The sequence below is a fragment of the Piliocolobus tephrosceles genome, chromosome 1 (genome assembly GCF_002776525.5).
Source record: "Piliocolobus tephrosceles isolate RC106 chromosome 1, ASM277652v3, whole genome shotgun sequence".
Lineage (NCBI taxonomy): Eukaryota > Metazoa > Chordata > Mammalia > Primates > Cercopithecidae > Piliocolobus > Piliocolobus tephrosceles.
Window position 1 is genome coordinate 54,404,879 of NC_045434.1, and position 26,525 is coordinate 54,431,403.

General features: G+C 36.9%; 1 protein-coding gene across 3 annotated transcripts in view; it reads right to left on the reverse strand.

The window, feature by feature from the left end:
* Positions 1-26,281, reverse strand: part of DENND1B (DENN domain containing 1B) — a 267,493-nt gene extending 241,212 nt beyond the window's left edge. Inside the window, exons 1-2 of one of the 3 annotated variants that reach the window (XM_023224711.2) lie at positions 25,852-26,279; positions 23,584-23,648 (exon numbers count right to left, since the gene is read on the reverse strand). In XM_023224711.2, coding sequence (XP_023080479.1) covers positions 23,584-23,648; positions 25,852-25,868 — 82 coding nt within the window. In that variant the 5' untranslated portion in view covers positions 25,869-26,279. Of the gene's footprint in view, positions 1-23,583; positions 23,649-25,851 lie in introns of all 3 variants that reach the window. The other 2 variants (XM_023224712.2, XM_023224713.2) reach the window with 2 other exon arrangements.
* Positions 26,282-26,525: the final 244 nt, after the last annotated feature.

Below are 26,525 nucleotides of genomic sequence, written 5' to 3' on the forward strand. Positions count from 1 at the left end.
ACAATAAAGGAGGATAAACAGAAAAACAGTTTCAATAAAATAATGTTCAAAACTTTTCTGAATATATGTATGTACATATATAGATAAAAATGTATAGACCCAAGAAGTTCAAAAAGTCCCAGGCAGGATACATACAAAGAAAACTAAACCTAGCACATAACAACCAAATTTCTGAAAACCACGATAAAAAGGGAAAACCTTAAAAGCAGACAAAGGAAAAAAAAAGATATCATATAGATAATGATTAAAAACATCTGCTTAGGTATCATCAAAAACTATGCAAGCCAGAAGACAACAGAACATTATTAAAAATGCTGAAAGAAAAAAACTAGAAATCTATTCCCAAGTAAATTATCCTTCAAAAATTAAGATATAATAAAGACATTTTCAGATAAAACCTGAGAGAATGTGTCACCAGCAGACTTGATGTACAATTAATATTTCAGGCTAAAAGAAAATAATGCCAGATCATACTTCAAATTTACATAAAGGAAGAATGCAAGGAATGGTAAAGAGTAGGTACATAAGATTTTTTTTCCATTTCTTAACTTTTTTAAAAAGGAACTGTCTAAACAAAAATAATTTATTATGGGGATTCTCTTATTTAACAGTTTCAATTTATGGTGAAGTTTTTTGTTTGTTTGTTTGTTTTGTTTTGTTTTGTTTTTGAGACAAGATCTTGCTCTGTCGCCCAGGCTGGAATGCAGTAGCACCATCACGGCCCACTGCAGCCTGGAGCTCCTGGGCTCAAGTAATCCTTCCCCTAAGCCTCTGGAGTAGCTGGGACTACAGGTCCACACCACCACACCCAGCTAATTTTTTTATGTTTTGTTGAGATGAGGTCTCGCTATTTTGGCCAGGCTGGTCTCGAACTCCTGGTCTCAAGCAATCCTCCCACCTCAGCTTCCCAAACTGCTGAGACTACAGGCGTGAGCCACCATGCTTGACCAGGATTTTCTTTCATATAGAAAAAATAGTGTATGACAGCAATAGCACAAAGGAAGGAAAGGAGTAAAATATACGTGAACTCTGGGAAGGCTCTTATACTCACAGTGGTATAATTTTAATTCACTGTAGATATGACCACAATATATATGATCATATAATCATGAAATACAATGTAATCCTTAGAGCTACTAAAAACAAAGCCAAGAGAAGAGAAAAGCATAAAATACTAAAAAAAGAAAAATACATTAATCTAGAAGACGACGAGAAGGAAGCAAAAAGGAAACAACAATCGAAACAAAACCAAAAGTACAACTATAAAACAAATAAGATAATGAATTTAAACCTAAACATATCAATACTTACACTTAATACAAATGTGTCAAACATTCTAATTAAAGGCAATGATTGTCAGACTGGATAGAAAAGCATAGATAGATAGATAGATAGATAGATAGATAGATAGATAGATAAGAGATAGGTAGTTTGGTAGGTTGGTAGGTAAGTAGTCAGATAGACAGACAGATATAAATACAGACATAGTTTAGACATAGACAATTTAGAAAACAGACTGGAAAAAGAATTTCATGCAAACACTAATCAAGAGGAAGGTAGAGCAGTTCTATTCATATAAAAGTAAACTTAAAGACAAAAAGCATTACAACCAAATTTCTGAAAACCACAATAAAGAAACAACCTTTTGAACTAACCCTTTTAACATATGAAATTTCTCTCTGTCAGAGAAAAAGAGACAGAGACAGAGAAAAATTTCATATGTTAAAATGGTTAGTTCATAAAGAAGATATAATAGTTGTAAATGTGTACGCTTACTGCAACAGAGCTTCAAAATACATGAAGCAAAACCTAACAGCACTAAAAGAGGAAACCAAGAAATTCACAATTATAGTTGGAGAATTTAACACTCTTCCCCCAGTAAGTGGAAGAAACAGATCCAAAAAAAAAAAAACACATAAAAGATTTGAAAAACACTATCAATCAACTTTATCTAATTGGCATTTAAACAATACATCCAACAACCGTAGAATATACATTCTATATAAGTGCACACTGAATTTTAACCAAGATAGACCATCTCATGGGCCATAAAACAAATCTCACATTTCCAAGGATTGAAGTCATACAGAGTATGTTCTCTGACCTAAATCAAATCAAAAATAAATAATAAAAATATATCACAAAGAATCTCAAATGTCTGGAAATTAAGCACCTCATTTCTAAATAACCTATGGATCAAGAAAAAAGTGACAAGTGAAACTAGAAAATATTTTCAAGTACATAACAATGAAAACACAATATATCCAAAGTTGTAGGACACAGCTAAAACATTGCTTAAAAGTCAATTTACACATTTATGATTACATTAGAAAAAGAAAGGTTCAAAAATTAACACTCTAATCTTCCACATTAAGAAGCTAGAAAAAAATTAAACCAAAAGTAGAAGAAAATAATAAATGTTGGCCAGGCGCGGTGGCTCACACCTGTAATCCCAGCACTTTGGGAGGCCGAGGCCGGGAGATCACTTGAGGTCAGGAGTTCGAGACCAGCCTGGTCAACATGGTGTAATCTTGTCTCTACTAAAAATACAAAAATTAGCCAGATGTGGTAGCATGCGCCTCTAATCCCAGCTACTCAGGAGGCTGAGTCAGGAGAATCACTTGAACCCAGGGGGCGGAGGTTGCAGTGAGCCGAGATCACACCACTATACTCCAGCGAGACAGAGAGAGAGAGAGACAAGAGAAGAGAAAAGAAGAGAAGAGAAGAGAAGAGAAGAGAAGAGAAGAGAAGAGAAGAGAAGAGAAGAGAAGAGAAGGGAGAGAGAGAAGAAGGAGGAGCATGAGAAGGAGGAGGAGGGAGGAGGGGAGAAGGAGGAGGAGGAGGAAGAGAAGAACAAGAAAGAAAAAGGAGGCGGCAGCGGTGACGACAGCAGAAATCAATGAAAACAGAAAATGGAGGCATCAACAAAATACTGTATTGGCTCTCTGAAAATATCAATGAAATTGATAAACTCCTAAACAAGACTAATAAAAAAAGAGAGGTGATATGTGAATTATTAATATTGGAAGAAAAGGGGCTTATCACTGCAGATCTTACAAAAATTAAAAAGATAAATATTATGAATGGTCTTGTGCCAATACCTTTTATAATTAAATAAAATTCCTGAATTTTGTTTAAATTTCAAATTCCTTGAAAATTACCAAAACTGACACAAGGAGAATCCAAAAGTCTGATTAATCATTTATCTGCTAAAGAATTTGAATTCATAATTAAAATCCTTCCCACAAAGAAACCTTTGGGCCTAGGTAACTTCATGGGTGAATTCTATCAAACATTTAAGACAATGGTATCAGTATAATTCAACTAAATTAAGTTTCTACACACATTGAAGATGTAATTGTAATAAAGCAATTTTATCAGAAATATATTGAAAACACTAACTTCTGATTTTTCCCTGACTTTAGTAGCTCTTTGGCAAAAACACCAAAAATAGAAATTGTTTTCAAAGACTAATTTTTTTTCTTTTTTTTTATTTTTATTATACTTTAAGTTCTAGGGTACATGTGCATAACGTGCAGGTTTGTTACATATGTATACCTGTGCCATGTTGGTGTGCTGCACCCATCAACTCGTCAGCACCCATCAATTCATCTCTTTTTTTATTATTATTATTATACTTTAAGTTCTAGGATACATGTGCACAACCTGCAGGTTTGTTACATATGTATACGTGTGCCATGTTGGTGTGCTGCACCCGTTAACTCGTCATTTACATTAGGTATAACTCCTAATGCTATCCCTCCCCCCTCCCTGTGGGGGGCCTGGTGTGTGATGTTCCCCACCCTGTGTCCAAGTGTTCCCATTGTTCAGTTCCCACCTATGAGTGAGAACATGCAGTGTTTGGTTTTCTGTCCTTGTGATAGTTTGCTCAGTATAATGGTTTCCAGCTTCATCCATGTCCCTACAAAGGACATGAACTTATCCTTTTTTATGGCTGCATAGTATTCTATTGTGTATATGTGCCACATTTTCTTAATTCAGTCTATCACTGATGGGCATTTGGGTTGGTTCCAAGTTCAAAGACTAACTTGACTACAAAAAAATTTAAACTTCTGAAAAAAGAATATAAAACAAAACTAAAAGATAAATGTTAAATTGTAAAAATACCAATATGTGATAAATAATTGGTTGCTATAGATAAAATTAAAGCTTTTATCAAATGTGCAAAACACAAAAATATAAAATGCACCAAAGAAATATTAATGGCAACATGAAATACTGGCCAACTTTTCTAATCAATCAAAATATAAAGTAAAGCAAGATAGGCAAATATGTTTTCAAAAATTAAAAAAGGGAAATATCTCTGGAAAAGGCAAACTGTAGAGACAGTAAAAAGATCAAGGGTTGGAGGTAAGAAGGGATGAAAAGGTGAAGCACAGAGAATATTTAGGGCAATAAAACTATTTCTGTATGATACTATAATGGGGGATATGTGTCATTATACATTTGTCAAACCCACATAATATACAACACGATAAGTGAACACTAAACTATGGCTTTGGGTGATAATTATGTGTCAATGTAGATTCATTGCTTGTAATGAATTTACCACTCTGGTGGGAGATGTTGATAGTGAGGAAAGCTGTGCATATGTAAGGGCAAGGGATATATGGGAAAACTCTTTACACGGAATTTTGCTATGAACCAAAAACTGCTTTAAAAAGGAAGTTGATGGCCATGTGCAGCGGCTCACAACTGTAACCCAAACACTTTGGGAGGCCGAGGTGAGCGGATCACCTGAGGTCAGGAGTTCAAGACCAGCCTGGCCAACATGGTGAAACCCCGTCTCTACTAAAAATACAAAAAAACGCTGGGTGTGGTGGCGCACGCCTATAGTCCCAGCTGCTCAGGAGGCTGAGACAAGAGAATCACTTGAACCCGTGAGGAGGAGGCTGCAGTGAGCCGAGATCACGGCACTGCACTCCAGCCTGGCAACAGAGCACGACTCCAACTCAAAAAATATAATAAAAATAATAAAATAAATAAAATAAAGTATATTTTTAAAATATATATATGACTTCAAAGACTAAGTAAAAAAACACTAAATTATTTTAATAATATTTCAATATTGACTATTAAAATTATGTTTTGGACATATGGAATTAAATAAAATACATTGTTAATATTTTTTAAAAGAAAATTAATACCTAGTATTGTTGAGAACTGTGGTACACAGAGGCTCTCTTAACTATTAATAAGACTATGTATCTTTTCAGGAAGGCAATCTGCCAAATCAATACATATCCAAAGTCCAACAATGACACTCAAGAACTTATTTGAAGCAGATAATAATACAAGTATAAATGAGATATATACACAGTCAGCCATACAATAAAATTCCAGGTAACTATTAAAACTGATAAAGTAGGCCGGGCACAGTGGCTCACACTTGTAATCCCAGCACTTTGTCGGGCCGAGGCAGGCAGATCATTTGAGGCCAGGAATTCCAGCCTGGGCAACACGGCAAAAAATTAGCCAGGTGTGGTGGTGCATGCCTGTAATCCCGCTTACTCAGGTGGCTGAGGAATGAGAACCACTTGAACTCAGGAGGCAAAGGGTGCAGTAAGCCAAGATCGAGCCACCACACTCCAGCCTGGGCAACAAAGGGAGACTCTATCTCAAAAAAAAAAAAAAAACTGATACAGTAGATCTATTTTCAGACACAGGAAGATGTTCATAACAAATTATCAATTGGTAATGGTCAGATAATAGGATACCATGAACAGATGAATCAGTTTATGGAAAATGCATATTAATGCAAATATATTCATATATAGATGTGTAACAGATTGTTCAACAAAATATTACCCATTATATTCTCTGGGTGATGGAATTCTAGTCTCTTCGTGTTATTTTCTTCTTCTGTTTGAATCTTTTGCAATGGGCCTGACGCTTTTGATAAAACATAAAGGTATTTACACTCATACACATACATAGGCATACATACACAGACACATACTAACAGTATTTGGCTACCCTAACTTCCAATTCCTCCTAGCAAAGAAAAATTTCATTCTACCTAAAGAAATCATTCACTTGAATCTGTAATTCGAGGCAAGTCTCTCAAGTCACTATACTTATCTGATATAAAATTGAAGTTTACTGGAAAAAGTGTGGGTGTTAGAGTTGAAATCTTGGTTCAAGTCTGCCAGTTACATGTATCAGCCTGGTCCCTCACTTTTCTGTGCTCCACTTTCCTCAAATGTAAAATAGGAATACGAATATACATCCTATCAAAAGATGGGTATGAGAATCAAATAAATAATTCATATGAAAAATACTTTCTCAAAATACTTTCTAAATTATTAGTAGTGGAAGTATCTAAATTATTAATATTGGTAGTATACCCTTAAGAGTAGCATACTGCCCAACAGAAAAAAAAATACAATGGTACGGGATGCCAAAACAAAAGAAGAAAATATCAGACTTTTAAAAATGGGAAGAAAACTAGTAAAGAGAAAATATGTGAAGAAATATATGCAGATAATAAGGAAATAAAATAAGCTTAAACTAATAAGAATTTCCATTTTTAAAAAAATCAAATAAATGGAGAAGTAGTTGTATTAGTCTGTTTTCACACTGCTGATAAAAACATACCCAAGACTGGGCAATTTACAAAAGAAAGAGGTTTACTGGACTTACAGTTCCACAAGGCTGGGGAGGCCTCACAACCATGGTGGAAGGCAAGGAGGAGCAAGTCACACCTTCTGTGGATGGTAGCAGGCAAAGAGAGAGCTTGCGCAGAGACACTCCCATTTTTAAAACCATCAGATCTCGTGAGACCCATTTACTATCACAAGAACAGCACAGAAAAGACCTGTCCCCAGGATTCAGTCATCTCCCAGCAGGTCCCTCCCACAACATGTGGGAATTATGGGAGCAACAAGATGAGATTTGGGTGGGGACACAGAGCCAACCCATATCAGTAGTTACAAAGTGGTCACATGGAGAATAAAATATCTGTACGTTTAAAAGTATAGGGAAATATACACAATCTATAGTAAAACCAAAAAATATTTTTCACCAACAGCATCAGACTAGTTCTTCATTAAGAGTGCCAAGGATTATCCTACACATAGAGTCTAGGAAAGAAGAATTAAGGAATAGAATATTTTGATTAGCTAACAGACTGATAGAATTAATATATTCACTTGTTCCTCTGTGGATTTTAGTCTACCAGGCCAGATGCCGTTTGTTCCTAAATGTTTTTCCAACAATTAGAATATGCTTCCATTAGGCTGGGCATGGTGGCTCAGGCCTCTAATCCCAGCACTCTGGGAGGAGGCGGTGGGCAGATTACTTGAGGTCAGGAGTTCAAGACCAGCCTGGCCAACAAAGCGAAATCCCATCTCTACTAAAAATACAAAAATTAGCCGGGTGTGATGGCATGCACCTGTAATCCCAGCTACTCAGAAGGCTGAGGCAAGAGAATCGCTTGAACCCAGGAGGCAGTAGTTACAGGGAGCCAATATCATGCCACGGCACTCCAGACTGGGAGACAAAGCAAGCCTCCATCTCAAAGAAAAAAAAAAAAAAAAAAAAGAATATGCTTCCATTAAACAATTAAATTTATTATTTAGGGAAAACAATGGCATAAATAGCCAGACTTTCAGAAAAACATGGGTCACTAATAATAAACTAATAATAAATTTTATTCATTATCCCTTTTATTTAAAAAAATTCATTAAAACAGATGAACATTAGATACTTATGTGTAATAATTATCGGAACCCATAATTAGAATTAATCATTATTAAAGAAAATACTACACCTGAAAGGGAAAGAAATATTTGCATAAATATAATACATCTCTCATAATCCTTAATACATCTCTCATAATCCTTAATTTTTATTGCCATTGTGAAATTTTGCAATTCTCTCTCCTAGCTTTGGAGTCAGAAGCCCTCACTGATATACTGTGACACTATGCCATTATATATTAAATATATTTATATATATGTACACTATATATAGTATGTATATACACAGACACATATATGTATGTATATACACACATATATGTATATAAAACAAAAGAATCTATTTCTTCTTGCAAGTGACAAAAGAGATGTATCTGCAGTTTGCTTAAATTATATTAAAAATAACCATCTATTTAAAAGCATAGTCATATAATTTATTATCTCTATTGATCATCACACGTTTACAGAAGAAAGAGAAGGGGGATCATAACTGTTCTCATTTTAAGACAAAGAAACAGGCTCAGAGTGGTTCAGCTGGAACGCCAACCCAATTTCTAACTCCAATCTAACTCTAGAGTTCTGCCATCCTACCTAGCAGTATAGAACAACAGTGAACAAAAGCAGTGAACAAAAAGCCAGTCTCACCAAAGAAACCATAAAGAGAACATCCCAGCCTGTGCCTCTCTAATGGGTAAGAAGATATTGAACATATTGATCCCCTCAACCCTAGGAGACCCCAGGTCATTTACCTCCTATCATTGCATGAAGTCCATTTGCCCAGAAGTACCATACAAATATTGTCATTTTCTATGTGTCATAACTAAAATTAATTCAACAAAATATAAACTTCATCAACATGATTAAATTACCTATAAAAAGGAGATTTATATCAATGACATAACGGAATCTTGCTTCAAGGATAATTTCTGGAGTTAAATTTAGCATTCACTCAAGAAAGTTATGTAGGAATTCAAATGTCACCAACAAGATAGCCTTGAATTTTCTGTATTTTTTAATCATTCACAAGTTGCAATACTTAGTTTTGGTTTACACAGACCTCACAACCAATTACACCATACCACTCAACTAATATTTCCTTTGAGGACCCTACACTTGCGTAATACCATCTTTAATCTTAACTCATCATCATTCCTTCGAGGATATAAGCCCAATGTTATTTCTATTCTAACAACTTTCAAGCCTAAAAATATTAGCTCTTAGAAATTTGAAAACTTACACATATATGGAATTCTCACTTTGCTGGTGAAGTTGTATACGTGAAAAATTTGGAAGAAAGGAATGCTAAAGAAAAGTCACATTGTAATTTTCAACTCCTGTTTGACCTCTCTACATCTCACCAAATCTTTATATCGATGCTGTCAGATTTGGTACTACAAACTTACTCTCTGCTAAATATCCTTTTCAAAGTGAAATTCACTAATCACAGTGCAAAATATGTTAGTGTCTTCTATCCTCCTTGTTCCTGACACTTCTGCAACATTAAAGAGGGGACTTGGAAGTTACTATGTGACCTTTCTTTAGCATTCCTATCTTCCAGATTGATCACATACATCAAAATAGGAGGAAAGCTTTTTACTAACAATTTCTGTTGAAGTGATCATACCTTTTTTCATACGGCTAACAACCACAACGCAGAAACCAAATAAAAGTTTATATCTACATGGTGCAATCTACGAAGCATTCTCATGCTATTAGGTATTTGATTCTCATAACAATTAGAGATATGCAGTGCAAATATTTTACAAATGTGAAAAATGAAAGTAATAAAATTTAAAGGACTTGATCAAAGTCAGACATCTAACAAGGGATGAAGCCAGTACCAAGAGCTATATTTCAACTCTCGGTCCAGTATCTTCCCATTCCACCATGATGTCTAACAGGTAAAATATCTGTCTTATCTGTAAGAGGATTCCAGAGTTCAGGCTTTTAGAAAATCATGGCATCAAAACCATTACTCCTGTTCACCTTGAAACAGAGATTCAATTACCTATTCACAGTCCATCAAAGCGTTAAGTATTAGTTTTATTAGAATGTGTCTGCTGCATCTTATGATATTCTCTCTCCTTGTTTCTTCACTAAAAAGGAAAAAGTTTCAAAGGGCACACTAATTAGAACAAGAAAAAGCACAACTTTTCCCAAAGAATAGAGTATTTCATTAATTTTTTTTTTTTTTTTCTTTTTGAGATGGAGTCTCTCTCTGTCGCCCAGGCCGAAGTACAGTGGTGTGATGTCGGCTCACTGCAACCTCCACCTTCCAGGTTAAAGCAATCCTCCTGCCTCAGCCTCCCAAATAGCTGGGGACTGCAGGTGCACACCACCACACCAGACTAACTTTTGTATTTTTTGGCGGAGATGGGGTTTCACATGTTGCCCAGGCTGGTCTTGAACTCCTGGCCTCATGTGATCCACCCACCTCAGCCTCCCAAAGTGCTAGGATTACAGGTGTGAGCCACCATACCCGGCCTTACATACTTCTCTTAAAAATAAAAACTTTTTAAAAACCAAATAAAAGAAATTAATATAAAACAATAAAAAGCAAAATACAATTAAAAGTAAAATTAAAAACTAAAGAATTAAGCTAAAACATTTTAAAGTAATATAAAAATATTAAACATCTAATGAATGAAAAAATAGATGCCAAATACATTGAAGATAAAAGTGAAACAAGGCAAAAATACAAATTCCAAAATGAAAGTATCTGCACCACCTTCATGCAGATGAAGTTGCAAAGTTTCTGGTTACAGATCCCACAAGCAGAAGACAGGACCTTTGTTCTCCCCTTTATTTGGAGAAGATTCAACACTTACATCCTTCTGGGTTAAAAATAAGTATGTGGGAGAAAGATACCTCTTAGAGAGCAGCAAATTATTCACCTCTTCCCCGTAAACCAGGTAAAGCACCCTCAATCTACTCCACTCAAAACCAGCTTTTAAATTAAGTTTTAACTCAGAATGAGATTGAAAAATCCCTTAACAGTAATACATAAATACTTTTTGTGTTTTGACCAATTCAGCCATATCTTAAAAAGATCGACTTTAATCATACTTAAAATTGTTTTAAAATAAATTTAAAGGCCGGACGCAGTGGCTCAAGCCTATAATCCCAGCACTTTGGGAGGTTGAGACGGGCGGATCACGAGGTCAGGAGATCAAGACCATCCTAGTTAACACGGTGAAACCCTGTCTCTACTAAAAAATACAAAAAACTAGCCGGGCGTGGTGGTAGGCATCTGTAGTCCCAGCTACAGAATGGCGTAAACTCGGGAGGCGGAGCTTGCAGTGAGCTGAGATCCGGCCACTGCACTCCAGCCTGGGTGGCAGAGCCAGACTCCGTCTCAAAAAAAAAAAAAAAAATTTAAATTATATGTTTAGTCTGTCATATATATTAAACACAGTGTAAATTATACATTTTTGAAGAACTAAGATACCCTGAAAATGTAAAGTGTAAGCCATCTTAAAATGTATAGGATAACTAGAAGGCAATTCTAATCTTGATGATTTGGAAGGCATTCCAGAAGTGTTCAGTGACTTCGAACATTTTTAATGCTTTCATCAATATTTTGAGTAGATCACAAGAAAATAGCAGTAAGTGATGCAAGGTTTAAGGTAGAAAACTTGATATGAATGCCATCTCCTCTCTTTCTTTCCATATCCATTTATAAACAAAATAGTCATTGTTAATCTGGACAATTACTGAGGGAAATGAATCAAAAAATTACCGGCCAGGCATAGTGGCTCACACCTGTAATCCCAGCACTTTGGGAGGCTAAGATAGGCAGGTCACTTGAATTCAGGAGTTCAACACCAGTCTGGGCAAAATAGCAAAACCCCATCTCTACAAAAATTAGTTGGGCATGGTGGCATGTACCTGTAATCCCAGCTACTTGGGAGGCTGAGGTGGGAAGATCACAGTGAGCCCAAGAGGTGGAAGTTGCAGTGAGCCAAGATCATGCCACTGCACTTCAGCATGGGCAACAGAGTGTACCTTGTCTCAAAAAAAAAAAAAAAAAAAAAAAATTACCAAAAGACTTTATAATCCCCCAAGAAGAGTAAATTATTAGTCAATGGGTTTCGTAATAGGTTTTACAATGAATTTTAAACAGCTATATCAGCTCTATCAAAGGCAAAATTTAGAACAATGACATATGTTAAACATTAGACTGTGGATTCATTTATGTCTTCAACTATTAAGCTAAAATGAGGCAAATATTTACAAATTAAAATGTCTTTCAACTAGCATTCCATTTCAATATGTCCACTGTTTAGGGTATATATTCAATGTCCCTAACAAACACTACTGTAATCATTAAAAGTTGGAAGCTAGTATTTTCGTACATAACAGTTTTCAGCTTTTTATTTCTTCTCTAACATGTCTAAACCTGTACATAGTGAACAGAACCAACACATAATCTTGATGAAATTGTGCTGCTCCTTATTGTCAGTGATTACTCTGTAGGTATTCATCAACAAAATCACACATTTCATAGTAAAACTAAGACTCAAAAACTTAGTTCTCAAGTCTTGAAGTAATAAGAACAAAAAAAAATTTTAAAGACATTTTCTAAAAACCAAAAAAATTAACTTCATTAGCTGCTTATAATTATTAAATAGAAATTGCTCTTTTAATTTATATATGAGTAAAAATGATGAAGACCCTCAAAAATATTTTCTAAATATTATATTACTTCCTCTTCCAAATATCATATCTAAAATACGCTGGAATCTTGAAGAAAAAAAGAATCCTTTCTGAACCACTTCCATCCAAGTTTAAGGGCACCTATAATTTTAATGCATAGACCTTGAGGACATATGATGTTCCCATGTATTAAAACACATTTGAACTTATTTGGGTTTCATTTGAACCATGTTTTCTGTATAAACATATAAGTTAATTTCAAATAAGTTATAATTAATTTGATGATAATCTTAAGAAAATAAAAGTCAGCTAAGTTTTTATAACTACCCAGGTGATTAAAATTTTAAAGGACTGCTTAATTCTAGTTAATAGTAAATTTGAATACTAAACACAACCTCATGCTGGTGCATTTCTGCTATCAAACCAAGATAAAATTATTTAATGAGTAATTTCTAGAATCACATATATCCGCAGAAGGCTATCAGATGAACTAAACTGGTTGTTGTGTGCTTTTCTTCAGATTCAAGTGATAATTAAGAAGGAACTGAAAAAGGAAAAGGTTCTATCTTGATCTTTACCAGTTCTGCCTACAAAGTTACAGTTTGTGGTTTTTCAACAGCTCTATTTAAAAAAAAAAAAAAATTTTTTTTTAAATAAAGTGCCCATTGCTTGTGATGACAAAAATCAGCAAGCTTTCAAAGTTCTTTATGTTCAAATTTTTTTAAGATTTAAGAAACCTTCAATAAGTATTGATAATCAGAACAATCTTTTACTAATTTCACTTTAATAACAATATAACTTAGCAAGTAATCATTGAACACCATTCAAGTAATCCCCAAATCTGCAAAAGATTCAAAGAGGTACTTGTCCTTAAAAGCCTGAAATCCAGTAAACAACATAAATCAGGACAATAAAGACCGAGCACAAGACAGACTATAAATTCCACGAGACAGACTCCAAAAGATGTATTAGTCAGCAACTTTTTTTTTTTTTCTTTTTTGAGACAGTCTCACTCTGTTGCCCAGACAGGAGTGCAGTGGCGTGATCTCGGCTCACTGCAAGCTCTGCCTCCCGGGTTCACGCCATTCTCCAGGCTCAGCCTCCTGAGTAGCTGAGACTACAGGCGCCCGCCACCATGCTTTTTAAATAAAATTGTATCGTGTTTATTTGAGGTGCCCAACATGATGAAATACATATAGATAGTAAAATGGTTGCTATAGTGAAGTCAATTAACGCATCTATCATCTCATATACCTCTTTGTGACAGGAGCAGCTAAAATCCATTTATTTAATAAAAATCCCTAACACAATACAATTTTATTAACTTTGGTCTTCACATTGCACATTGGATCTCTAGACTTGTCCATCCTATATATCTGCTATTTTGTATCCTTTGACCTACCTTGCCTCATTTCCTCTACCCCCAACCATGGTAACCACCATTTCATTCTCTATCTCTGTGTATCTGAGTATTTAAAAATATATATTCTACATATAAGTGAGATAATGCAACATTGTTCTTCCTGAGTCTGATGTGTTTCATTTAGCATAATGTACTCCAGGCCCATCTATGTTATAGCAGACAGCATTATCTACCCCTTTTCAAGGCTGAATAATATTCCATTGCATATATGTATACACACCACATTTTCTTCATCCATTCTTCTGCTGAACTACTATAGGACCCAACAATCCCTCTTCTGGAAAAAAGATAAAATCACCACCTTGTAAGGACATCTATCAGCTTGGCAGTAGCTCACACCTGTAATCCAGCACTTTGGGAGGCCAAGGCAGGAGGATTACTTGAGGTCAGGAGCTCAAGACCAGCCTCCACAACAGAATGAGAACCCACCTGTACAAAAAATGTAAAAAATTAGCCAGACATGGTGACATACGCCTGTAGTACTGGCTACTCAGAAGACTGAGGCAGGAGGATCCCTTGAGCCCAGTTCGAGGCTGCAGTGAGTTATAATTTTGTCACTTCTTTTTACATATTTTTTTTTAATTTCTGAAGCTTCACTTTAACAAATCTTACCTGTTTAATACTGTAATTATACTTTTTTAAAAAAGAAAGGAATTTAGCAACAATTATTAAGCCCATAATACCCTACACAATTTCCATTCCTTTTCTTTAAAATCCATCTGAGTACCTTCATCAGTTTAACAATTCAACAAATATTCACTGAGCACATATTACGGGTCAGACACTGTTTTAGGCTCTGAGTAAACAAAATTGAACGCAACAATCCCCTGCCAAGGCAAGTTACACTGTAACAGAGAGATTCTTTATCTTCTTCATCAGATGCAACTATTTATACCAAAAGCAAATTACTCTTAATTGTTCACACAAGATTTAGAATATGAAGTAAAACTCCAATTAACTTTAGAAAAAGATAACCACCTGACACCCAATTGTCTCTCCATTACCTCACAACTACCTCAGGATCTCCCCACTTCTCTACTGTTCCCTAAGCACTGAGCTGAGTTAGGCGCCTTCTTCGTACTTCAGTGCTATATGCACTATACAACCTCTACCACAGCCTTTACTACTCTTATAATTATTCACTTGAAATTGACACTTCTCCTTCAAGAATGCCATCTTAATTGCATTTAATCTGTGCATGGCACACAATTGGCACTCAGAAACACTCACTGAAGGAATGAGAGGTCTGAATACTTCCTATGGTGTTTAAGCTCTTCTTCTGATGTCTGTTAAGAGTATCACAACAATTCTGATCAAGCCTAGAATCAGGGATTTGCTAAGATGAGTGGCTTTTTAAAGTTGCTGCAGAAGATTTCACTGCTATTAGAAAAATATGACTGTTCTAAAGGTAGCACAGCATAATTGTTAAGAGCTCAGGCTCTAGTACCAGACACAGGTTCAAATCCTAGTCTTATCTCTTAAGTTTGTGTGCTTTGGGCAAGTTGCTGAACCTTTCTGAGCCTCAATTTCCTTATGTTTTGAAAAGAATAACAGTCTGTAAATTTTATAGTTGAAGTGAAGATAAATGGAAGCTGTAGGCTCTTGGCACATTTTCTGACATACTATAAATGCCAAATAAATAGTTTCTATTATTCCTTATGTAGAACATCTAACTGGAAGCCTAATCAGAGAAAATAAATTGAAAAATACGGTTCTGAAACCATGACATTATAGCTTTAGTTCATTAACTAGGCACTTTAAGCAACAAAAACAAGTCTTTATGAAGTTCACTGAATTAATACTCTGACTAAATATACACTTACTAAAGTTGTTAATCACAATTACAAGAGTATCAATACATATGGTGGAAAAATGGTAAAATGAAACCAGAATTTGGCAGTTACAGGTACATTTGACCCTTAGTCAACAGATCTTTCCATTAAAACATTGCTTCTTTTTAATTGAGTTTACAAAGTTTTCTTTAAAAATAAAATGTTCCCTTAAAAATACACAATAAAAAATAAAAATAAATGTTTCCCTGAAAGCTGTCTATCAGTTGTTCACACCTCACTGTTAATTAATCAGATACATACTTTAAGTAACACCAATATACTCAAAAAAAATTGTTGAAAAGTGGTGAGAAGAGAAGAGGGGTAACCTTAGTGGAGCAGGCCTATATAATGCTCATTGTGAGAATTTTTACCAGTCACCAGGCAGCATGATGATAATGGCACCTACAAGGTGACAGCAGAGGGGATCCAGGAATTGTAAAAGGCATCAAAGCAATTCCCCCCACACTCCATGGGATTACACTAAGTGCTCTTTAAGGAAACTCGAGTTTTGTTACTCTACTTTTCTCTTATTCAACGTCATGAGAATTAGTACCACAATCTCCTAAATAAATACTTCTAAAAGGTCAAGTCAGGACCACCTTTTAGCAAGTTCCCCCACAAGGCCAATGACTGACCTACCACAGAAACGTGAACCAAGACATTACTTTCTATAGATAAAATTAAATTACTACTTGAAATAAATCAAGAGTTTGAAAGTGGGAAAAGTTTTTCAATGTTAAACATTAAGCTTACTTCCAGGGAAGAAGGATTATTTTGGAAATGATTAAAAATCAAAGAGCTCAAATGTGATATTCTCATTGTTACCTAAAATACCATGGCCATCTACGTAAAGCACTCTAAACATGTCTATTGCTAGTATTATATGAACACTTTAAAATGTATACTGTACACAGTAAATTATTATCCTCTAACTTGCAAATAAAACATGAAAATTTAGAGAAAAAGAATATATTATCTGAGCTTAAGAAAAATCTGAAAATGAGAGAACATTATCAAAAGCACATCAGGAACATATCACCTTGAAAGTCAAGAAAACAGTTATAAGAAAAAACCTGAACAAACTCGCACTGTGGCAACCCAGCAGTGACCAAACAACAGTCTTAAAGCATACCACTGTGAAATCTGCAGCAGAGGCCAAGCAGCCTCTCACATTTAACAGTGGAAATCATGAACATCAAAAACCAAGAGGTCACCTTAGATTAAAGTGGCAAAAATAAAGAACCTGTAAACAAATGAAACTACCTAATGAGAAAGTGACAACCAAACCATTAAAATGTAAACTTTGCAACACGCCTATGAAAGCAATAATCAACAAATATTGAACAGTGAAATTTGATTTGCTTTTTACACTTGCAGGCAGCTATGTGAAGGAGGATGTAATGCCCCAAGCCATATATAAAAGTACATTTATTCTCAACTATTTTCTATATAAATCAAGAAGGGCATAACCCAAGGACATGGTTCTGAAGAATCACATTACATTTTGTTCCTGGCTAGCAGTATAAAGGAATACAACAGTTTCATTTTATTTCTTTTTAAATAGAGATGGGGGCCTCACTATGCTGCCCAGCCTGGTCTTGATCTTCTGACCTCAAGGGATTCTCCTACCTCTTCCTCCCAAAGTGCTGGGGTTACAGATATCAGCCACCATGCCTGGTCACAGTTTCATTTTCTTCAACAATTTAGCTTATACAGTTTGGATTACTCTAATTTATCCTAGTGCATCTGAATTGACAGAGACTCAGAGTTCTTAAATGAACACAAAGTTACAGCAAACACAACTATCATGGTAACCACATTTTACTCAGACTTTTTCCATGTTGGACAATAATGCAATACCTCCTAACCTACTTTATTATCTGTATGATTCATCAAGGTTCTAAATGTTAGAGTTTTGTTGGGTTTTAGTAGGTATGAAAGGTTATAGATAGGTTTTAAGATAAATTCCCAAACATTATATATAGCAACTGTTCTTATAAATCTTTTGGTATGAGGAGAGGAAAGGAGACATAAGCACTGAATGAAAAGAGCCTGAGGATGGGGTATTCCAAAATAGCCCATTCCAAGACATACATGGACTTCTATTTCTAATACCCCTGTACTGCCACTTCAGCACACATTTAAAATCACTTCTACAAGCAGCTCTCTGGGGATTAATTTAATCAACATTCATTTATTCAATGGCCAAGCATTAAGTTAGGTCCAATTTATTTTTATTTTTTATTTTTTTAGAGACAGAGTCTCCCTCTGTCGCCTAGACTGGAATGCAGTGGCACAATCTCAGTTCACTGCAATCTCTCTCTGCCTCCTGGGTTCAAGGGATTCTCCTGCCTCAGCCTCTCAAGCAGTTGGGACTAAAGGTGCTTAATACCACACCCGCTAATTTTTGTATTTTTAGTAGAGACAGGGATTCACCATGTTGGCCAGGCTGGTCTCAAACTCCTGACCTCAAATGATCTACCCACCTCCGCCTCCCAAAGTGCTGGAATTACAGGTGTGAGCCACTGCATCCAGCCCCAGTTTCTTTTATTCATTCTGTAAATATTCATTCAACATGTCAGATGTGTTAAGTTTTTTCTTAAGAATACAAATTAATAAGTTGTGATTCATGAAGAACTTATCTCAAGCAGGGCAAACACACATTTAGACACATCAATATGTCTCTAAATGACCATATTAAACATATCTATAAGAATACAATAAGTGCTAAAATACCAAGTAGAAGCAAAACGTTGCAGAGTCTAGTATAGAGAGTATCACTATAGACAAAAAGTTATCCAATTCCAAAAAGTAAGTTTAGAAATACCTTTCTTGTGCAGGGCATGGAGGACACTAGAATTCTTTGGCTTAAGGTTCTAATTTAACAAAAAAGTGAAAGGCAGTTAAACTGTTAACATAAGTTGCAGATAAGAAAAATTGATAATTCGATACTGGGTTGGATAGGCAAATCAAAGTAGAAAGCTGGTAGCAAAGAAGAATTTGTTCCTAAGAGAAACTGTTCTAGGTAAAAAGAAAGGAATAAAGAAAACAAGACTTGCTAAAGATGTTTTAAAATTACTATTAAATAGCCAGAACTATTAGATCAAAGATTCACTAAATATGAAGATGCAAATCCTAAAAATGAAAAGTGATAGGGAGGGAAATGGAATGAGTTAGGGTCTGCAACCACAAAGAAAAAACTCAATAATTGTTTTAGGTGGGATTACATTGGATTCATTAATTTTAGGGAACATACTGTATTCCCATTTGGAAAAAATTACTTGTATCACATACAGCTTATACTCAAATATTTCCTCACATGATAAAACCACCTATACACATGAAGTCACTATGCAATGGGAGTCAACAAAGCAGCAGTTAAAATATAGACTCTGGACAGACTACCCTGGGCAAGTTTCATCATTTCTCTGTTCTTCATTCAGTTTCTTCATGTGCCAAATGGAAACAAGCACTTCCTATATCATAAGATTTTTGTGAGGCTTAAATAGTTAGTACATGAAAAATACCCAGAATTGTGCCCAGCACAGAAAAAGTACGACATACTAGCTGCTGCAGCTGCTGCTCCTCCTCCTCCTCCTCCTCCTCTTCCTCCTCCTCCTCCTTTTCCTCCTCCTCCTCCTCCCCCTACTACTGCTCCTATTACTACTTGGAATAAACTATCAACAAAATAAAAAAAGAGAAAGCTAGTGTACCAAGGCCACTTCCCAGAAGAGAAATGCTTAGAGGCATCCCCAGTCTTTTACTGACGAAAAGTTACTTTTCATTTCCCTGAAGATTAAGTCAGTTTGGGGAAGGTGGGGACAGTATGGTAACAATGACTTCTGTTAACAGAATTGAGGAGAGGCCATCACTGCTGGCTGTACTTCCCTGCCTGCTGGAAGAAAGACAGACAACAAAAAGAAGAACACTAGCAATTATCTTGGAAATCTACCAGGAAGAGCATTAAGATCTCAATTTTGGCACTTCACTCTTGGACAGCTGGAGCAGAAGTTACTGGGAGGTTGTTCTGCCAGGGAAACCTCCACCAAAAAAAAAAAAAAAAAAATGTCACAACCAGTCTGTCAGACACCCAGACACCACCAGAACAAATTCTACTAACACGCAGGCGACACTATAGGGAAATACTACCAACCCCTCTCATGGCATACTTTTAGATTTGTAGAGTGCTCCATATGAAACTAACAAGCTATTTTCCAGAATGTTCTGAAATGTGTTGTTCTCAAAAAAAAAAAAAAAAAAATCAACATTATGCCTCTGAAACAAGTACAAATGGCAGTAGATCAGATAAACATCACAATCTTACCAGAAGAGTTTTATCAAGTCATGTTTTAAAAGCTAATGTCATTTCACACTGTTAACTAACATTTAATTAACAACCTGTCTTTGAAGATACTTATCTAAGTTATTCAGGATAAATGAAAGCATTTAGACTTATCCATTAAAAATGAACAAGAGAAGCATGCCAAATACCTTAACATAGTATCACCAATCTTAGTATAAACCAAATTTACTCTAAATATATTTTCTATTTGATCAGTCATCAAAAAATAAATATTCTGAGAGTTTTTTTAACAAAGGCATTTTAATTGATTTCTCAACATCTATTCATTGCCAATTTAAATAAATCAATCACAATAGTCTTGCCACCCACCCCTCTACCTCTACCCCACCAGTGATAATTTCAGGAATTGTCAGGCCCATGCCAACTTAGGCTACCAGGATCTAAGGAAAGGCTTTCTAGGGGATTTGGAAAAAGAAACTTTCTGACTCTAAATAGAGAAATTTAAAGCCAGTGTCTGTCACCCCCAGAGTCACAAACGAAAAAGCAGAGTTCCAACTTCCACTGACAGTCTTACAACCACAAGGAATCTAAGCCCTCCAATGACACCATTACTGTGAGTGGCAGAAATGAGACGCAGAAAGCACCTGGATGTTTGATGACTTCTTGTATGAACTATATCAAATTTCTCTAGTTTCTCTATTATTTAAACCAACCTTATGTTTGTACTCCAAAGCAACCTAATTTATATATTTTGTTTTCCAAGTCTATTACTATTTAAGAATTTCACCCATGCTCATTTAATGTTAGCAAAAAAAAAAATTATCATACCTTAAACAAGCACATATCAGAGCCTCATTAAAACAAATAGGTACTAACAGTTAAATAGGAGGATTCCAATAACTTTTAAAATAATTTTCATATATTTTTCTATTTAAGATTTAGCTATAAAGTAGAACATTGATAAAATATTACAGAAACATCAATCTCTCAATTTGGCAAAAAAAATTTACTTTCATAGCCCTCTTATAGTTATTGATTTTATTATTTATAGTTACTATTTTATCATTTATTATTTATTATAGTTATTGATTACAGTTATTACTTGTTAGATCTGAAAATATTAGCCATGTTCATACTATTTAAGTCACAATAAAAAAAAGGTTACTGCTTCTTACATGGCTGAGTTTAGTTTTTTTAAATATCTTCAGAATTTTCTGCCAATTAGCCATATAGAATGGATTATTTGCAGCCTACAGAGAAGCCAACATTATTTACTTTAACCATTTATCATATTTACAACTTTGCCAAGCTAGATATAAACTGTTAAAATACAAATGAAGATGTTTCTTAAAAAGAGTGATTTAAATAACAACAGCAAAAAGACATGGTATAATATTAAAGCAGGGTAGAAGTAGAAGATACAAACTGGAATAACTAGTTCATGAAAAGTGGAAAAGAGGAAAAGACGAAGAAGGGAGTAAACCACTCAAAAGTCTTTATAAAAAGGTCACAATCTCTCTGAGGCATGCATAGACTGGGTGTTATATAAGGCAAATTGATCTTTTAACAAGATCACTTTAAAACACATTTAAAATTAGAGAATCCATATTTTCCAAATGAAATTAGCTTGTTGTGTGAGATATATATGTATATACACACATATATACACACACATATGTATGTGTGTATATATATACATATACACTTTTTTTTTTTAGACAGAGTCTTACTTGGTCACCCAGGCTGGAGTGTGGTGGTGCTATCTTGGCTCACTGCAACCTCCACATCCCCGGTTCAAGTGATTCTCGTGCCTCAGCCTCCCCAGTAGCTGGGATTACAGGCATGGGCCACCATGCCTGCATAATTTTTGTATTTTTAGTAGAGATGGGGTTTCACCATATCGGTCAAGCTGGTCTCGAACTCCTGGCCTCAAATGATCTGTCCACCTCGGTCTCCAAAAGTACTGGGATTACAGGTGTGAGTCACTGTGCCATGCCTTTACAAACAGTATCAGATGAGCATTACTTCACACACCTTCAGTAATGTTGTGGTAGGTATATTTTAGATTAACTCATACCATAAACACACTATAGAACAGAATTAAATGGAGCTGAAAATATAATGTATCCATTTGAGTATCCATTCTACCTAATATATCCATTCTTCAAAGAGAACCTGGTTGGGCCTCAAAATAATGCAAATGGACAAATTTTACTACATACAGGACAATAAAAGATAACTTCATCAACCAGAAAAGGCTCCCTACAACCTAGGATCACTCCTTGCCAATGGACAAACCTGACCACAGCTGCAGTTCAAACAGACCAGGAGTACAGTAGTAGGGCTGGTGGAACCAACAATGTGTGACTTCATACTAAAATTAGCCATGCCTATTTCACCACAACTGGGTTGGGCTTCTCTATTTTAAGGTGGGCACCTCCAAATTACTTGAGTATGTAATTGCTGGATAGTTTCTGAAGCTAAAAGTGTCAGCAGACTTTCCTCCAAGGCTTTAGGATGGCCAACCAGTCTCCACAAAACCCCTATGCTTAATCATCATGCTATCCAGGGTCTAAGCACACAGCAAGTAAAGACATATACCATAAGTATCTAGAAAGATATAGCATGCAAGAACACATTAAAAGAAAATAGGCAAGGAAAGATATTCCTTATTCTTGTCTGCTAACTGTGCCCCCTACTACACACAAGCACAATATACAAAATGACAAAAGTGGACGGAAATGATGAAAATCATGACATTAAACTACTATGCTCTCGTCTTTTCAGGAAATTGTACAGAACTGACAGCTGAAACCCTTCCAAGTAATTTCACAGTATTGTTTACCTCCCTCCAAAAGTGCTGTGCTATTGGAGTAAATCCAGCAGAAGGGGCTACTCAGTCTGCATTCTGCATTCTGAAAACATCAGAAGGGAAGCGGTGTAGCTTCCATTGGTACTAGCAGGAGAATGTGCACTAATGTTTAAAAAAATACACTAAATTTCCAAACATGAATGAAAGAAAATGAAAAGACACGCCCTTTCACCAAAACTAATGATAACTTTATCAATGAATGGTGAAGTTGAGTTGTAAGTTATATGGGCTTAACAGACACCTGAAATTCAAGCTGCACAGACAACATTCATGATTTTTACAATCCCAGGGCAAAGACTTGACATCTATTTTATTACCAGCAACTTGAGACACTCAATGCAAGATACACATTTAGTAGTATTATTTTCCTATTAGTATCATGTTCCAGCAGCCCACAATATTAACACTTGCTTTGAGAGATTCAATCAATTATTTTAAGAATTAACAGAACAGGCCGGACACAGTGGCTCACACCTGTAATCCCAACACTTTGGGAGGGCAAGGTGGGTGGATCACTTGAGCCCAGGAGCTCGAGACTAGCCTGGGTAACATGGTGAAACCTTGTTTCCAAAAAAAATATACAAAAATTAGCTGAGCATGGTGGTGTGCATTGGTAGCTCCAGCTCTAGGGAGGCTGAGGTGGGAGGATCACTTGAGCCCAGAAAGGAGAGGTTGCGGTGAGCCCCAATCATGCCACTACACAGCCTGAGAAACAGAATGAGATCCTGCCAAAAAAAAGAGACCTTGTCAAATAACAGAACACAGAAGACACATACCTTCATTTTCAGAGGCATGACATTTCACTTTCAACACCAAGTCAAAGGTTCTGTCTGGATTTGCCCTAAAAGGAAAAAGTTTAAATTAATTTCCTATGACAAATGAACATCTCTATGAAATTTGTATTTTAATTCTAAAACTAATCTTGTTTTTGACTCAATACATTTAATGTAACTATATTACTACAGTATAGTAGAAATAACAATGCAAGTGTTTTCTCAATTGAGCAATTTAAAAGACCTTAGACTTAGGAATTCTGAAAGTTGGGGCAAAGCATTTAACCTCTGAGACTGTTTTCCCTTACCTATGAGGTGCCTCGTCCACTTCACAGCATAACAGTGAGGATTATAAATCAAATAACATATGTGCAAGTACTTCATAAGTACTAAGTGCTACAAAAATGCAAAGTATTGATTTTATCTTATTGGATCAAATTTAAAAGCCAGAGTGTCCCTAAGTGTCATTATACCCTGCCAACAGAGTTTGACACAGGCTCTCAGGCTCTCTCCAAAGGACGTGCAATGTAAGTGTAAATGATGAATACATGGTCCCACCTGCCAAGTTCTAGATCACCATAAAACATTTATAATGCTCCATGAATGTGATATGTTGCATATACTTTTCTTGAAATGTATTTACTGTACTTAAGCATATTTAAAGTAGCAAACTATCCATAACTCTGAGGTTAACAAAATAAAAAGCCTTCTTTTTATCTATTATCTTTGGAGAAACTAGCCATCTGCTTCCATGTTAGGTTTTCCCACTAGAAACTGTAAGTTTGCTTTGCTTAATTCAGAAGTGATTGACTTTTTTACAAACTTGCCATATTAGCAAAATTTCAAAGCAACATTGGTCCCATTTCTAAAAGTGAACTGAAATCTATTGAAACACTTTTTCTTCATAACATTGCTGTTCAAATCTCTCGTTCCATCATAAGGTAAAAGATTAGGTCTGGTACCACAACGGCCAATGTGTTAATATCTCATTTATTCCTGCTAACAAGACCTTAGTGCCTTTGTACATTGGCTGTATTTAATACGTACTTCCTTCAAGAAATGAATGCCAGCTCTGACTTAAAAAAAAAAAAAACCATTTCTTTTTTTAAAAGCTTTTCTTACAAGACATGAATCTGGAAACATAGGAAGTGACAAGACATATAAATTAACTTGCAAATATACATTTTCTCAGCCTTCCCACTACTAAAGTGTTTCAATGGGAATAATCTGGGCTCAGATGACTTCCTCCCTCTTAAAACAATTAATGTCAAGAAGCATACTATTTTTATTCACTTATCCTGCCCACGATGTCAAACACACTGAAGAAAATAATTCTATTACATAATTTCCCTCTTTCCCTAATATTCTTTAGAATCTCTCTTAGGTGTAAAAGTTAAATATTGACTCAGTTTTACTTCTGTGAAATTCAAACGGCCTTTCACAATAACACAAATATACATGGTATTATTTTAAACTTTGTGAGAAGGAGGTAGTAAAGGGTGGGTAAGCAAAGTAAGAAGGAATTCTTTCCAAAGTTAAGTTTCAGAAGAAAAATACAGAACTCATGCCTCTAAGATACCTAGAAATACAATCACCACCGTTATTAAAATTGCTTTTTCCCTAATCTCCTGAAGCAAAATAGTCGTTGATAAATACTCTAGCGCACACATAAAAATACCCTCTAATTGGATACCGTTCTGCAAGAACCATGCATCTACAGTGCCTGCATAAAGAAACACCAGAGACCAATCTAATTTTATAAGCAGAATCACAAGAAAATATCCAAGACAAAACTAACAGACTTAAGAAAAAACGGTTATATTAATGCTAAGAGAGCACTCGGAATAATAATCTCTTAACCTCAACGCTGACTCCCTCCCGGACACCACACGCACACAGGCAGCCCCAGGAGAGTCACATCTGACACACTCAGGGGAAGCACGAGAACCCCTCAGCGGCGGTGTCAGAGGCCGCCCGGCCTCCCCCTGTCCCCCGAAAGGCGGGCGTCGACAAGGCGCTAGTGGCCACTCAGAGAGGAGCCGCGCCAACCCCGCGGGGCCGACGACGCAGGGCTGGTGGGCAGGCTTTGCGGCCTAGCGCCGTCCCGCCGGCCGGCCAGAGGCTTGGGGGCCGGACGGCACCCCCAGCCCGCCCGGCCAACCTCTGCCGCCGGGGGAGCCGGTTGAGCGCGGAGGCGCTGAGGAGCCGAGCTGGCTGGGAGGGGCCCCCGAGGGACGCCCGCCCCCGACGCGCCCGGGCCCCCCCACTCACTTGGTCCTGCAGTCCATGGTTACATGTCGGTGTGGGGCTGTCCGTCCGGCCCCCGCGCGCTGGCCTGGAAACCCGCAGCCCGGCCGCGCGAGGGTCGCGCCGCCCCCGCCCGCGCCGGCGGCCCCACCGGGAAGGAGGCTGCTCACAGCAGCGGCGGCGGCGGGCCCATGTCGGCTGCGCCCCCGGCACTTCCCCGCCTCCCACCCCACCCACCAGAGCCTTTCTGTGACAGCAGCAGCGGCGTGGCCGCCGCCCCCGTCTCCGCCGGTAGCCGCCACCAAAGCTGAGGCCTTTCAGTTCCTGCGACCCGGGCCGCCCGCTGCGGCTCCTGCACCTTCTGCAAATCAGGAAGTCGCCGGGAGGGGGAAGGGGCGCGCGGGGACGCGCCCGGCTGCTTCACCTGGGCCGTGCGGCTCGCAAGTCGGAGACTGTGGAGGAGGCGGGGACCAGGTCCCCGCGCCCGGGCGGTCAGAGGGTGCAGGGGGAGCGCTAGTGCCTGCCGGTATGGCCCACGTACCGCTTTGCCACCGAGACAGAAAGGCAAGGTGCCCCCTGTGTCCTCAGCATGAACCAACCGGCTTCCTTTCTGGGTCCAGTCCAGATTCCAGGGCATCGGGGCTGCAACCCCACAAAGGGCTAAGTACCTGGAAAAGTACCTCGACCTGCAGTGTTTT